At 33.9% G+C, this 15,802-nt stretch overlaps 1 protein-coding gene across 1 annotated transcript; it reads left to right on the forward strand.

Moving 5' to 3' along the window:
• Positions 1–12,822: 12,822 nt before the first annotated feature.
• LOC147383099 (CBL-interacting serine/threonine-protein kinase 4-like) lies at positions 12,823–14,663 on the forward strand. The gene has a single exon (XM_086429430.1). The coding sequence runs from the start codon at positions 12,899–12,901 to the stop codon at positions 14,246–14,248; it is 1,350 nt and encodes a 449-aa protein (XP_086285556.1). The 5' UTR covers positions 12,823–12,898; the 3' UTR covers positions 14,249–14,663.
• Positions 14,664–15,802: the final 1,139 nt, after the last annotated feature.

Consider the following 15,802-nt stretch of genomic DNA (forward strand, 5'->3'; position numbering starts at 1 on the left):
AACTCATGATTGTGTTACAAATAAAGAAAGTGAAAGATTAAAGAGTCCAACTAACTTTGTACGGCACAAATATTTAGAGGGTAAAGAGCACTTTACGGAACCATAGATGCTTCTCACTCGTATGCTATGCTTCTATAAACACATCCACGTCAGCAATGCCCCCGAACGATGTGAATTTCAATGTTGAGCATTTTCCTTTTTCCAATAATGAATCCTGAGAATAGTAACATGAGTATGAATATTAAGAGACCGATTGAAGAAACCCTCTTCATTACAAGGTACGTGGCATTTTAAATTTATTTTACACCCTTACATTTCTAGTAAAATTTGAAATACCTCATTAAAAATGTCACGTGTAATCCAATGCCAAGGGGTTCTTCAAAATTTTAAAGTAGGTTGCCCGCTTCATAGTTTTTTCCGAATATGCAAAGTTGTGCTCGCTATTCTACCAACAACTTCATAGGATTCAATAGGCCAATTACCTTGAGATGCCAACACTTCTTAAGTTTCTCGAGAAATGATATAATCATCTAAAGATGAACAAACTTTTCAAAGATGCACTTTTGTCTTTCAACATTTTTTGATAGATAAAACTGACTCATAAGAAATAGTTGTTGAGTAGACCGACCCGAAAAATACAAAAGAGAGAATAGTGGAAAAAGCAAAAAGACGATAGAGAAAAGAAAAACAGCACCCCTCAAGGAGGTTCTAAATTACAAACGAGGTCCCATCTTAGAAGGAAGGTCTCGGAGAAAGTTCCCTTAGATTCTTTGAATAACTTTTTCCACAAGAAAAAAAACCCAATACCGAGAAATTTTCAAGATTGAAGATACATTTTTTATAAAAAAATAAAAAATAAACTAAAAAAATCAAAGATTTTTTGCAAGAAGTTCAACATGCATAGTGTTGAATTGTTTAAAAAAAGATAAAATACCGAAATGTTGAAGAGATCGTGGATAAGGAAAACACTAGGCTTCAATGATGTTTGAGATTCTCCATCAAATAAACACTTAGACGAGAGAATGTTTCCTAGAGATTCTCAAAAGAAATGGATCCCTAGGAGAGAGCTTAGGATTTAAACAATCCCGTCTTGATGATTTGCATTTGAATAGACTAACCTATAAATTTGATTAAGACGATTTCTATTAACACCATTGAGGTATTGTGGACTCTTGCATTGAACAAGTACATGAAGTGTGCATGTAATAAGGGGATTTGGGTGAGATATGATGCTCTAACAGGCCAGTTGCCTTGGCCTTGCTAGTCGGGCCCATGGTCTAGATCATCAAAACAGAAGAAGAAAAGAACTACATGAAGTGTGTAGAAAATTAAAAGTTTGATACATTGTTTTTCGTCCACCTAGTGAGATATTACATTGTTTGAATGTTCACGAGGTTGGTGAATCCATATGACAGTACCACAAGGCCTTTTTTCAGGAGGCATCACCCTTTTTGTGTTAGTGGGAACAAAAAACATAAATCTCTTTGCAGGTTAGCTTTGCATTATTTGATTTATGGGCTCCATTCAAACTCATTCTCTTGCAATTGTTGATTGTAATGGGTTAAAATTTGTTGAGCCCAATAACCCTATCTTTTCGGGCTCAAGATGAAAGCCCTAACACTTATTTTTCAGATGGGCTGGACTAGCATGCCAGTAGGCCCAATTAACAACCCTATGTTTAAGGGGAGGAAAGTATTCCAAATCTTGTTATTTTATGATTGCTTGGGTTGGAACTTCTATGGTGGCAAGGACAAGTGGTGCTTGTCATGAGTTAAATAAATCAATTGGTGGTCCTAACAAGTTGTTTGGAATGCAATTTAAATTGATCAAAATATGTGTATTTTTGTTTTCTTGTTTAAAACTTAGCCATCAATCAATGATATAATAGATGTGGAGCAACATTGTTAATTTTCTAAATAGGCATGTAATGTTACACTTAGCTAAATGACATGAAAGAAAACAAAGTATGTCTTCCACGGTGAGGATTGCTTTTATGGAATCCTTATATACCTTCAGGATCATTTCACTAACTGTTTAGATCTTGATCTTTTTCTTTACCTCAAACTCTTTCCTTAACAGGTTATTTATCAAAAATACTTTGGAGCTCAAATTAAATAATAATTTAACTTTAAGAGATTGGCTTAGTGGCAAGCCAAGCCTTGATAAGCTCCTCTGGAAGAGAAGGTCAAGTGTTCGAAACCCTATGAAGAAATGAATTCCTTGGGAGCACCTTTTAGGGTCTAGTTGACCCTCGACTCAACCAGCTATACATAGGACTTTCCGAGGGGGTGGTGCGTGTGATCTTGGGATTACTCTCACCTAAAGGCTGGGATTACCCACAATAAGAGAGAATAATAAAAGATGGTAATTTAGTAGTCCCTTTAGCAAAAATTAAATGAATCTTCTATGATTAGTTTTTCCCTCGTTTTTAAAAATTTTAACATTTATCTAGTAAATTCTAACAAATTTTCTTGAAGTGAGCTTAGGCCCTATTTATGCGGCAAATCATTTGCAAATGCAAATAATTTTCTGAAATCAATTTTGTTGGTGCTTGGTTATGCAATGCAAATGATTTGCATTGTAAAAAAATTGCATGGATCACCTAAATTCCTAAGGAATTTTAGCAAAAGATTTGCGGCACAAAAACTTACACAAATCATTTGCAAAATCACTATGGAATTTTTTATGCAAAGACCAATCCCAAAAAAAGATTTGCAAGAGATTTCCCAATGATTACCAAGCAGTAGTAAACCAATCATCACAAATCATTAGTACTGCAAAACATTTGCAAATGCACTAAGCAAGACCCATGGTTTTAAATCCATACCCAATACTGAGTCGTCTCGGACAAGTTTTCCGATATGTTTGAGATGTCTCGTTCAAAAAATCAAAAATTGAATGTGAGTCCTAAATCTCGGTAAAAAAAGTGATTTTGTGAGTTGGTCTCGTTCAACTCCGATACTGAGTTAACTCAGGCAATACGTCTCGGTCTTGGACAAGTTTTAAAACCATGGCAAGGCCTTAGTTGCAATGATTCCATAAATTATGAGATTCTACTATACCACTTTCTATAGTTGTAATTGATTTGTAGTCTAGAATCCCCCAAAAACTTAGCCAATGATCTTTGAATTATTATCTAGACTTATGTGTTATGTCTATACTAGCACATCTTGTCTCAAAATCTTGGGACTCCATCGGTCACCTCTTATATTGAGATGACATGGGTATAATAGGGAATTGAATCATACTTATAACCCTTAAAAATTGTAGTTTAAATTACTAGTCAGTATCAAAGTTAGTTTAAATTACTAGTCAGTATCAAAGTTAGCTTGAAATATTTTGGATCATCATCAAAACCTAATAAGGATTTGGGGTCAGCTAATCAATCACATTTGTGTCATATTTCATTTACCCTAAGTATGCATTTGGGCAAGATATTGTGTTTCAACGAGCCAATTGCATCCTCTATGCTAGTAGGGTTTGTCAATGGAGTGGTATCAGTCCAATAAGGATTGGATCAAGTCTAGACTGATCCGATAGGTATCAGATTGATCCCTTATCATATCGAGTTTTTATTGGAACTCGATATTAAGATCCAGATCCAATTCAAGGCCAAAATTTATATAATAAAACACGACTGAGTTGAAACAATTATATGTGACACACGTCCAACTAACTATAGTGTTCTGGGAGATAAATCCAACTAGAACAAACCTCCCATCATCTATATTTTATAGGTTAAATCTCCCATCAAGTTATAGTGTCATGAGATTTAGTTTATTTTCTTTATTTTTCACTTCTTCTAATTTTATTATATTTTTTCTTTTATACCTTTAATGCATGTTATTATTTTTCATTTTTTATCTTTTCAATCTCAATTTTTGTAATAATACCCCTTGAACTCTATTTTTTTCCACTTTTTTTATCCCCTTAACCCAAAAAAGGATGTCTCATTCTAACTTTATTATTTTTTCTCTTTTACCCTTTAATTCATTTTATTGTTTTTCATCTCTTATCTCTTTAATTTCAATTCTTTTTAATAATACCCCTTTCATCAAATTATAATTTTTTAGGATTCACTTTATTTCATTTATTTTTCACCTCCTCTAACTTTACTATATTTTTTTCTTTTATCCCTTTAATCAACTTTATAATTTGTTATCTTTTACTTTTTTAATCTCATTTTTTTTTAAATAATAGTACCCTTCCAACTTTATTATCTTTTTTTTCTCTTTTACCTCTTAACCCAAGAGAGGATGCCTGTGCCCTAGGGCATGGGTGAACTTTAGTTTAAATAAACTTTATATATCTCAACATATATATATATATATATATATATATATATATATATATATAATATAATATAATATAATATACTTTATATACTTTCTAATATATTATCGGATTAGGACATAATTGATCCAGATTTGTTTTATTAAAATATCAGATCGAAACCTTATCGGAGTCCAAAACATCATCCATAACCAAAGTTATTGGATCAGAATAGATCGGATTTTGAGACCCACCAGATCCATTGATATCCCTTCGACTAGTCGGGCATATGATCCAAACAGCCCATGATAAAAAAAAATTATCACGATTCTCCATTAAGTTTTTATTTTTTCTAAAACCACATTTTGTGAATGAAAGCGTAATCATATCTAAATTCACTAACTTGAGTCATGTTCTTTTGGGTTTTCTTTTTTCTAATAAAACCATTAGCTAATATATTCTTCTTGAATGACCCTTTCAAACTTACTAAGCGCCAAAAAAGAAAATAGTGTAGCAGGTTGCACAATATTCCCAGATGGAGCTTGTCTTCTCCCCCTGGCCTCTGTCCCATTAGAATTCTATAGTTTAAATAAATAAATTCAACGAAGATATTTCAAAGTCGTGGTCTGTGTTTCTTAGCTAAATCTAAATCATGAAAATAGTTAATCTAATAAAGAATTTTCTATTTGGAGTATCTTCACTTACAATAATAATAAAAGAAGCAGATCCTCCATAGCACCCTATAGCACAGATCCAACGGATGAGAGAGAGTTATCTTGAAAAATAAAATTAACATCTCAGCCTCTTGTGATTATGATTTATATTTAATTTAAAAAAAAAAAAAAATCAAAAAACAGTTTTTTTCCCAGATCCATGTCTTTGAAAATTAACGGCTACTGAACACCCAATATTTTAAGTGTGGGATCTAAGTGTATGGATGATGTCGTGCTCTTTCAACCGTTGGATCTATGCTACTGGGTGCCATACAAAGCATCCGCTTCCAATAGTAACATGGTTAGTGGTTGTTGACTCAAAATAATTACCAAAATCTATAAAGGGAGAGTTAATTATTTATACTCAGGATTTGGCCATTTTATTGCTACAAGAAACTATTTATTTTCTCTACTAGTCTTATAATAATAAAATGATCATAATTCACAATTAGTTTGATTGAAAATCAATAAATATTTTCAAACCCTAGATTTAGGGAGTGTATGATTGCAAACAAAATATTCTCTCATAAAATTGATTTGCGGATAAAATGTAATTTTTGAGATAACCCTTATTGGCACTTGATTGAATACAAGAAAAAGAGATTTGGTTTCTACCTTTTTGGGGTGAGGATAATCATCACAAAGAACAAATTCAAATTTTTTAGCCCGACAAAAAATCATTTTCTGTGGGATCAGTTCGACCAGTATTTTCTCCCCTTGATGGGAAAATGATGGTCCCTCAAAAGATGATTAATTATTCCAATAAATACGTAATCAAAATTTATCGTAAAATATATTTTCTATAAAAGATAATTTTTTCCAAGATTTTGGTGTGTTTAGAGTGATCTAAACTAGTGACGAATACAGTCACATATTCACATTTTATTATTAAGCAAACGTCGTGAAAGTGATATGAAAATCTAATACTCTCATATAAGTGGTATGAAAGGCTTATTGATATCTAATCGTATCGTATTAGTGGCCAAACAAGTAACACCACCAAATCTTTATTAATAAAATGAAATGTTTACATAGTCATATTAGTTTGTCGTCGCAGTAATATAATATGCAATTGCCGACTTTTCATGATTAATTAATCTTCTTTAATAATATTGTATAAACATAACAACTTAGTTTTATATGTCAACGCAATACTTCCAAGTCCAACAGTTTGATTGGTCATTAATCAATATTTTTCATAAAATACTATTTGTTCTTACCATGGTTTAAGATAAGTTGTATTCAAACTTGCACAAGTTCGCATTGAGGGTCAAGGGATGATTATGGAATAGACGTAAGCTAAAGTAATTGGGTATTCGTTGATCCTTTCATAATTGATCCAAAATATGGATAAAAGATTTGTGATATTGATCTTCTATGGTGCTGGGGTAATATGGGTTTCCAAGTCTTCTGATAGGAACGATAGCCAGTCTAGAGAAACTGTTAGAGAACTTGATCGAGGGTCTAGAGTCTACGTCCGAATAGAGAATTAATGATGGGGTCGTCTTTAATGATCTTGAAATTATTTTTTGTTTCTAGACTCTGAATGAGGTTAACTTTTCAATTATACCCCTAACTTGATGGGATTGAAACTATGATAATTTTATAGAGATGCTATTGCCGCACCAAATTTTACTAATGCCACTCCAATTCTTATGTAAATCACCAAAGAATTGCACACGATGCGGAATTGGTGTTGGATTAGTAAAAGTTGGTGTGACAATAGTAACTCTCTAATTTTAATGACTTTTGATTAATCTACTCATCTCATTGGGTCAACGATCTAGTAATTCGATTTGTTTAAATTAGGGGTGCAACTTGGTTCGGGTTGGTTTGGATTAGAGCAAAATCAGAACCGAACCGATCAAGATCGGTTCCATCATATGAGAACCAGAATCGAACCGAATTGTTCTAAAATCGAACTAATCCAAACCGACCTTTATTTGGTTTGGTTCGGTTCCATGGGTTGCGAAGAGACTTACGGTTTGGTCGTGAATCACAGCCGTAGAGGGAGAGAAATTAGCTGGTGGCAGGCTGGCAGTCGGTCGCAGAGACGAGAGAGAGAGAGATTGATCGGTCGGTGGCAGCCGCTGGCAACCACTGGTGGCAGGTCGTAGAGACAATCGAGAGTGAGAGACAAGCGATCAGTCGGTGCAAGCTGGCAACCGCTGGCAACAGGTCGCAGAGACCAGCGAGAGTAACGAGAGAGGAGAGAGAGAGAGAGAGAGAGAGAGATTAATTGATTGATTCATAGGTCGGTGGCAGGCTGGCAGCCGCTGGCAACAAGTTGCAGAGACGCGAGAGAGACGAGAGAGGGTTAGGTTAGTTTTTATAAAAATTAAAATTTAAAAATTAAATATAAATTAAATATTTTATTTAAAATTAATAGGAATTCGATTTTTGGTTTGGTTCGGATTTTTATATTACCTGAACCGAGAACCGAACCGAATTCATCGATTTTTTATTTTCTAAATCCGAAATCGAACTGATATTAATTTAAATCGAACCAAACCAATCCAAATTTCACGGTTTGGTTCGATTCTCGGTTTGAACCGAATTAAGTTGCACCCCTAGTTTAAACCCCAAGAGTTGGTGAGATGGCCAAGATCAGGCCTTAGGAGGCCCCCTTAAGAGTCACTCTTTGAGAAATTACTTAATGCGAGTGGGAGGAGAGGACTGCAAGTGCCTCAAGGATTAATTAGATTCTAAGAGATTCGAATACCTCAATTCTATAAAATAAAATAAAAAAAATTATCTAATTTTTGGATCAACCCATATTTTATGAATCTTCTAAGCCGATGATGGATCACTTGAAAATAGTTGAATGATATATTTTTCTACAAAAACCCGAATTTGAGCCATAGATGACTTCTAGAGATTTTAAATAATTTACCTAGAATATAAGATCCTTTCTAGAGTTTCACAATTTTAATATCTACAATATTTGCAACTAACCGATCCCAAGCCCGGGCACTATGGTTAAGTGATTCACATCAATATTAAAATAATTGAATAAGATTTAAGTAATTCTTGGTAAATGTGGGCCATTCTCCATTTTGTGGTCAAGCTTGGTTACCTAAACTAATTTTATTGCAAGAAATCCGACACTCTCTTGCTAGTCCCTATTTGATGTCTAGTAGGCAACAACATCAAATCTTATTTTTTTTAAAATAAAACTACAAAGACAAATGCCACAATAAATTATTATTAAGATTATTATATCAAATAATCAAAATAGTTTTTATGTTAAAAAATTACTTGAAATACATGATCCTATACCTAAGTCTCCACGCATTCCATCCAAAATAAAATCAGCGGAACTTCCCCGTCGTTAGAACTCTTAATCACCTTCACTCTAGTTAGGGCATAGAGTTTTGAACTAGTTGCCAACTTGATACAATTCTCTTCTTTTTACTTGAAACCAACAATATTATAGTTTGAAGGGAAGGCCTGCGACACAACCCATATTTAGGACTGCAACTTGGGCAGGCTGGCTCGAACTCAACTTGGGCTCAACTAAACCTCAATTCGGATTGAGGGTTTGGGCAACCCAATTCAACTCGAGCCCGATGTTGTACTCTAATATATTGAAAATTTTATATCAATTATATATTTTAAAAATATTTTTGTAATTATTTCTTCTTACATATATTTGAAGTGAAGCATCGTCAAGATTTTCTTTTATTTAGCTCTTCGACTGCATCTTATTGTAATAACTTGTGGACAATTGAATGTTATTCACAGGCTTTGATTTAATATGATTTGTCTAAATATTGTTTTAATGATTGATTTGAAGGTTGTATGAAATTTTATTTTTTATGTTATATTTCTTTTATAAGATATAAAATATATTTACTGATTAAAAGGAAATTAGGGTTTGTTTTTCAACGAGCCCAACCTGCCCAAAATTACTTGACTCGAGTTAACCTGAGTCATGAGCTCGGATTGAGGGTTTTGCCACCTAGGTTGAGCATGGGTTTACCCTCTAACCCGTCGAGGTTGCTGCCTTACCCATATCTCTAAAATTGCATGTAACACATTCATTTGGTTGGGGGGAGGGAGCTCCTAACTTTCACAAGTTAGGACTTCAGGCCCAACTCTTTTAAATTGACATTAAATACCCCTCAACCTTGTCAGATTTGTCTTGGTACGAGCATTTTACGGAATTTCACAAGTTAGGACTTCAAGCCCAACTCTTTTAAATTGACATTAAATACCCCTCAACCTTGTCAGATTTGTCTTGGTACGAGCAGTTTTACACAACTTCTCATTGAAGCTTACAAGCTTACTTCATCATTTTTACACGCATCTTCTTTTTCCATGAAACTTTGGATTTGGGTATTTGCTCTCTCTTTCATTTCCACCTTTTTTACACCTATAATCAATTGATATATTGGCCATCCCTCCATTTGTATAAGATTAACAACAACAAAACTCCATTTTTAAGTAACGAAGTTTCTGGTATTAGCTCTAACCTCCATACTTTACATCCATTTGTCACATCTTCCTTATAGTAAGAAAAACAAAGTAAATAAAATTGATAATTCTATTATTTAAAATAACAACATTACCTTAATGATGCACCAGGCTTTTGTGAAAAGAAATTACGCTTCAGTAAGAATTTTTTTATTACTTAGATAAAAAAGGAAAATATTTTATACCATCACTTTTGTTTATTTTCATTGAAGTTTGATATGTATCAAGTATTGCCTACAGTTGTAATAAATAATATACAGTTAACATCACATTTCCTCATAAAAACGCTTTGTTGTAGTATCAAAGAGTTAAGATTCTTTACATAGTATTAAATATCCCTAATAAAACTTCTGTAATATTTAAGAATATTTCTTTTAATTTTAAATTTTTTGTTACAACAAATCCACTATTTTTTTATTAATATAAAATTAGTGTGACATATTAGAGACATGTTTCACATATCCATGTGACGACTCAATATGACACGACGATATACACATGACACTGTTATAAAGTTTGATATCATTAGGTAATGCGTTGTGTTAGAAATAAATTATGTTAACATTACAAAGGAAATACACTTCATTACAAAGGCGTTTTCCCATTTTTTTTAAATTACATCTTCTTCTACTTCTTCGTATCTGCGTTTTCAATATTTTTCTGAAACCATTTTTTCGTCAAAAATCTTCTTCTTCATTATTTTCAATTTTTTCTTTGAATTTACAACTTCTTCTTTTATTGGTCTCAGTTCAAATCTCAGAAATACGATAATGGTTATTGTGTAGCTTTTTTAGATCCCGTCTCGTTTTTTTGACAAAAACCTCGGGCTTAGATGGTATTTGTGTTTTTTTTTTTTTTCCAGTCCAAAATTCAACTATTTCAATGAAAGCTTTAGCAAAAATGACGGTGAGGTAAGAAAAATATATTATGTTATGAAAAAGTGTAATAATTACACCTACAAATGACAGGAGGATAAAAGGGCATTTTGGATATGAAAATATATTTTTTGCTAATGGGATAACTTTTGAGGGTAAAATCTTAATTCAAAAGAAATGAGACCTAAACTCCTAACTTCTACAAGTTAGGAACCTAAAACACTAAAAATTCCTCATTTGATCCCATAAATAATGCCATAAATTTTCCATTAGGACCAATGAGTAAACAAATAGATAGTTTAACTATCTATTTCAATCCATTATTGTGATTTATAATGCTATTTAATTGGTAATAATATTATGTTTCAAGTCTACAATGAAAATTTTCCAAATCTAACTATTAGAAGTCAACAATCAGTTTGATTGTTGGTGTGTGCGCCAAATGGGTGTGAAACAATGGCAAAGTTGTTCGACCTTAGGATATATTCCATTGTGCGGAAGCATAGAAAAAGTGACATAAGTTTGATTGCTAAGTTGACTAGGTAATTCTCGAAAAGATTGGAGCTCATCTATTACACATTCCGTAGAAAAGGTATTTGATTTAAAATTTAGCAATGTGTGTCTGAGAGTGCTAACAAGATTACCTTAACAACTCATGACTTGGTATCCAGAGTGTAAATTGGCGGCATATGCATATTCCAATTAACCACATGGCTTGACGAGTAGACAAACTATAACATCACAGGTATGCCATATATAACGAACTCTAGAAGGTGTCAACTTTCTGAGCTGGTTAAAATATGTCAGTATTGATGTGACGATCCCCATCTTCACTTACTAATTACTAACCGCTAATCTTACTTTTCTAACCAAATGAAAAAAAAAAAAAAAAAATTTGTTGAACAAATCTTATACAAATAAAACTTTGAAAATGACCCGTGCGAACATTTATAAGGGCTATAAGTGATACGATCATGATTACCGACAAAATATATATAAAGACAATAAATATAAATATTATACCAAAATTTTCATTAACTTGATCTTTGGACTAAAATTACATAATTACTAAAGCTAAATATCACCAATTGAGCTTCTTGATAAGCTTAAATCAAGGAGATTGAAGTTAGAAAAAGAAGAATAATGCTGACGTGACTATATAAGATTGTACTTTCGTGATGTGGAAGGGTGTACTAATCATAAATATATGCATGATTCCATGAGAATCTTAGTGGGAAAGAGTGTATACACGTGGCATATTACAGGGAGGTGGGTGGGGTCATGGGTGTTGTGGGCCTTGTCATGACAGCTTTGCATTTCAGTGGGTCCCACTAACGGCCATTAAAACGTGCGTTTGAGGAAACCTGGCTCTGTCCTGGCGTCCACAGAGTTAGTGAAACCGTCGCCAATTGGACAACCAATGTCCCTCGGTCATCACGATATCCTAATTATGAAAAAATATTTTTTGTTACTTAATTACCCCCTCAACATATATTTGGGCTGATTCATAAAATTACGAAAATGTCCCTTCTCATATTAGAACAGGAATAGTCCCATTTTTTTCATTTAGAAAATGAATAATTCAGGAATTTATTAAATTAAAATTAAATTGGTCAAAGTAATTGTACAATTAAATTATTTGAATTTTTTTTTGAATTTCTTTTGCGTTGCATTGACTCAGAGTATTTGGATGATCTGGAAACTAAATTTATATTTAAAATAATAAATGACGTATCAGAAAGACTTTATTGTACGTCAACGCTTTTGTTTTGAACTGATAAAAAAGAGCAAAGTCTGATCAATCCACGTTAATATTCCATGTAATATTCTTATCTTGACTCATTGATTCCTTTCAATTTATTCCTTTGTCAGTCCACTCATTATAGTTTCCAGATCATTCGGACTTGCACTCGTAGCTCAATTGGTTGACGTATTGCAACTCATCTTTTAGGTTGTGGACTTAAGTCACGTTTATTCAAATAGGCAAAAATAATAATAATTATTATTCTAATTTTTTTTTACTTATAACACACCAATCTTTTAGGCTAAAGTCCATCGTAGATAATGTAGTTAATCATTCATTAGACGATTGCACTCTGTTTCTTCTTCTAAAAGATTAAGATTTGATTCTCACCCATTGTTTTTTTCTTATTTTAGAAATTATTATCTAAAGAATTTTATTAAATTTTTTTTTTTTTTTAGAATTTAAAAGAAGTATTTGTTACCTTTTTAATATATATTTTTATTTATTTTTCTTTCTGTATAATGTGTAATTTGATGAATTATTGTGTTATAAGCAAAGGTTGGCATAGTAACAACAAAATTTTCAAAAATTAGGGAGTATAATTCCGCACGATCCAAACCTAGCATGAAAAGAGAAATAAATTAAAAAAAAACTTAAGGGTAATTTTGGCAATAGAAAGAGGTGAGTCACCTAGTCATGCTTAAGGGAAATTTCCTAGCTAGAAAACAACAGACGAACCCCTATATAACACCACCTACTAACTCAAACGCCTCCCTCTTATACTAAGGAGAGAAACGAGAAAGAAAGAAAGCACTCCTATGGGCACCCCAGGTTCCGTTGATGGGCAGCCTCCCATGCCCTTAGTGCAACCGAAACCAAGACCCATGGAGCCAAAGGTCGGGCTCATCTCGCCCAAATCACCCACTCCAGAGGTCTTGCTCGGCAAGTACCAGCTCGGCCGCCTTCTTGGTCGAGGAAGTTTCGCTAAGGTGTACTATGCTCGATCTCTTACCGATGGCAATGATGTAGCTATCAAAATTATCGACAAATCTTCTGTTGCAAACACTAACATGGAGCCAAGAATAATCCGCGAAGTATCGGCAATGCGAAGACTCCAACACCCCAACATTGTAAGAATCCATGAAGTCATGGCTAGCAAGACCAAGATCTACTTGGTCATGGAATATGCTAAAGGCGGAGATTTGTTCTCAAAAATCGCACGACGTGGTAGGTTAACGGAACCTATTGCGCGCCAATATTTCCAACAGTTAGTGTCAGCTCTTCACTTTTGTCATGCCAAAGGTGTAGTACACCGTGACATTAAGCCACAAAACCTACTCCTAGACCATGAGGGGAACCTCAAGGTCTCGGACTTCGGGCTTTCAGCTTTGGAAGAGTCTTTAAAAGATGGGCTTCTCCAAACGGCCTGTGGTACCCCAGCGTACACCGCCCCAGAAGTGCTGGGGTGGAAAGGGTACGTTGGGCCAAAGGCTGATGCTTGGTCTTGCGGTATAATTCTTTTTGAGTTTCTTGCCGGATTCATCCCTTTTGATGATTCCAATCTTATAGTCATGTACCGTAAGATTCATCGTAGGGAGTTTGAGTTCCCTACTTGGTTTTCAAAGCCAGTACGAAAGGTGATTTCTCGACTTCTAGATCCTAATCCTGAGAAAAGACTGAGCATTGAAGAGCTCATGGAAGTTTCCTGGTTGAAGAAGTCATTTCAGTGTGACATTGGTACATTTGATTTGGACATAATGCTACCCAAAGATGGGAATGGTGATTCAGTTTCAACAACTCAAGTTTTGAATGCATTTGATATTATTTCGATGTCTTCGGGATTAGATTTGTCAACACTTTTTGATGATGGGAAGAATATGGAGAAGAAGTTTACATCGATGGCATCCCCCGAAAAAATTCTCGAAAGAGTGGAAGAGATTGGGGGAAGATTAGGATACAGTGTCAAGAGAAAGAAAGAAGGGGCAATGGGGTTGGTGAAGGGCAAGCTAGTAATGTTGGTTGAAGTGTTGAAGGTAGCAGCATCACTCTTTCTTGTAGGTGTGAAGGTTGTTGGTGGAGAAGATGTAGAATTGGGGGAACGTTATTGGCGAGATCTGAAAGCTGGGCTTGAGGACATAGTTTTCGCTTGGCAAAACGATGGGGTTTAATGAGGAATTGGTGCTCTGAGAAGTTGTAAATTTGGTAGGCTTGAGCTTTTAGGGAACATGCATGTATTGAGTTGATCCTGTTGAAACATGGGTTAATGTTTAAAAAAAAGAAAAAGAGAAAGAGTTGTAGTTTGTTTTAATCAATTTTCTTATCAAATCTCCCAATTTTATTTTAGAAGCATTACAATTGTTAGACTCTAATATGTAATGGATCGAATCATGGGATGTCGATTTATGGTTAACTCATTTTACTAAATCGGGATCTCGGGTTATGCTTAGCTTATCTCTTGACAATGTGGGCTGGCATTGAATAAACAATTTTTATTACCTTACAATTAGAATTAGGATGAAGAAACAAGAAAATGATGTCTGAGCTTATGGAAAGAAAGAATCATAAACACTGATATTTTTTGTATTTTGGGTCTATTTTAATAGTTTTTTGCGTAATTTCATAATTGTTCAGTTTAGTTTGAAGTCCAAAAAAGGCAAACAATTCATTACTTATTAAAAACGCAGCGTTGCTCACCCCATTTTCATTAAAAAAATAACAAAGTTACCTCATGTTTAAAGTGGGGGGAGTTCTTACTCCATTATACTCAAGCTGTCCTCACTGAGCTCTCATTTTGAAATTCAATGCCTCTGCTTCACAAAATATCCATTGATCCCCGAAGTAAAACTGCTATGAATCATTTTGAAGCTAGAGTTATTGATCCATCACCTATTCAAGAGAGCCTAGAAACAAGGACACCCATCACCTATTAAACAAAATAAAATAAAATAAAGGTTATGTTTTCTTGAAATTATGCAAGAATTTCCAAACACCCTATTAAGTACAATAATTTTAAGCTCTAGCACGATGAATAACTCTGTTTGAGGATCGTGACATGTCTTGCCTCTCCTACTATAATTGCTTCCAATGTCCCCCGTGAATATGGTAATTATATCAACATATATAATTTTTATTTATTTATTTTTTTTGAAAAAGGGGTTAAATTTAGCATATGTGACGAAGTTGGTTTAATGAAACTATAATTGGGGTCACGATGCATTGCCCTTATAAATCAAGATGACTGAGATTGGATTTATCAATCGATTCATAACCTTCATGTAGATTCATGTTCTGATTCATAAAGTTTAGCTTAACAAAGTTGAAGGAGAGACACCTAGACATGCTTCTTATAATTTTCCTTCACGGATGGGTATTCTAGCTCTGAGATCTTGTGTCAGCATAGAATACATATATTAGGCCTCATGAAACATCTATTGCTTAAGAAAGCACAAATACTTCCCCCCAATGAACAAGTAGATGAGGAAGAAGGTTGTCAAAATGCCTCGGGAAACACTGGCGTTGAGACAGAGTAAACATAAGAAGAAGAGATGTCGAGTCTCCAACAAGTGTGAAGATCATCTTTGATATATAGTTCAAAGAATTTCATGAGGTCACTCAAATAATTACATATTTATGTTCTAAAAGAGCTTCTCTTGAAATGTAGACGAGGCCGTAAGTACAAGTCAAATGGAAAGGAAACCAAGCTATGTGTATGGATGACGTCT

This window comes from Akebia trifoliata, chromosome 16, assembly GCF_017979445.1.
Source record: "Akebia trifoliata isolate Shusen 1 chromosome 16, ASM1797944v1, whole genome shotgun sequence".
NCBI classification, from domain to species: Eukaryota; Viridiplantae; Streptophyta; class Magnoliopsida; order Ranunculales; family Lardizabalaceae; genus Akebia; species Akebia trifoliata.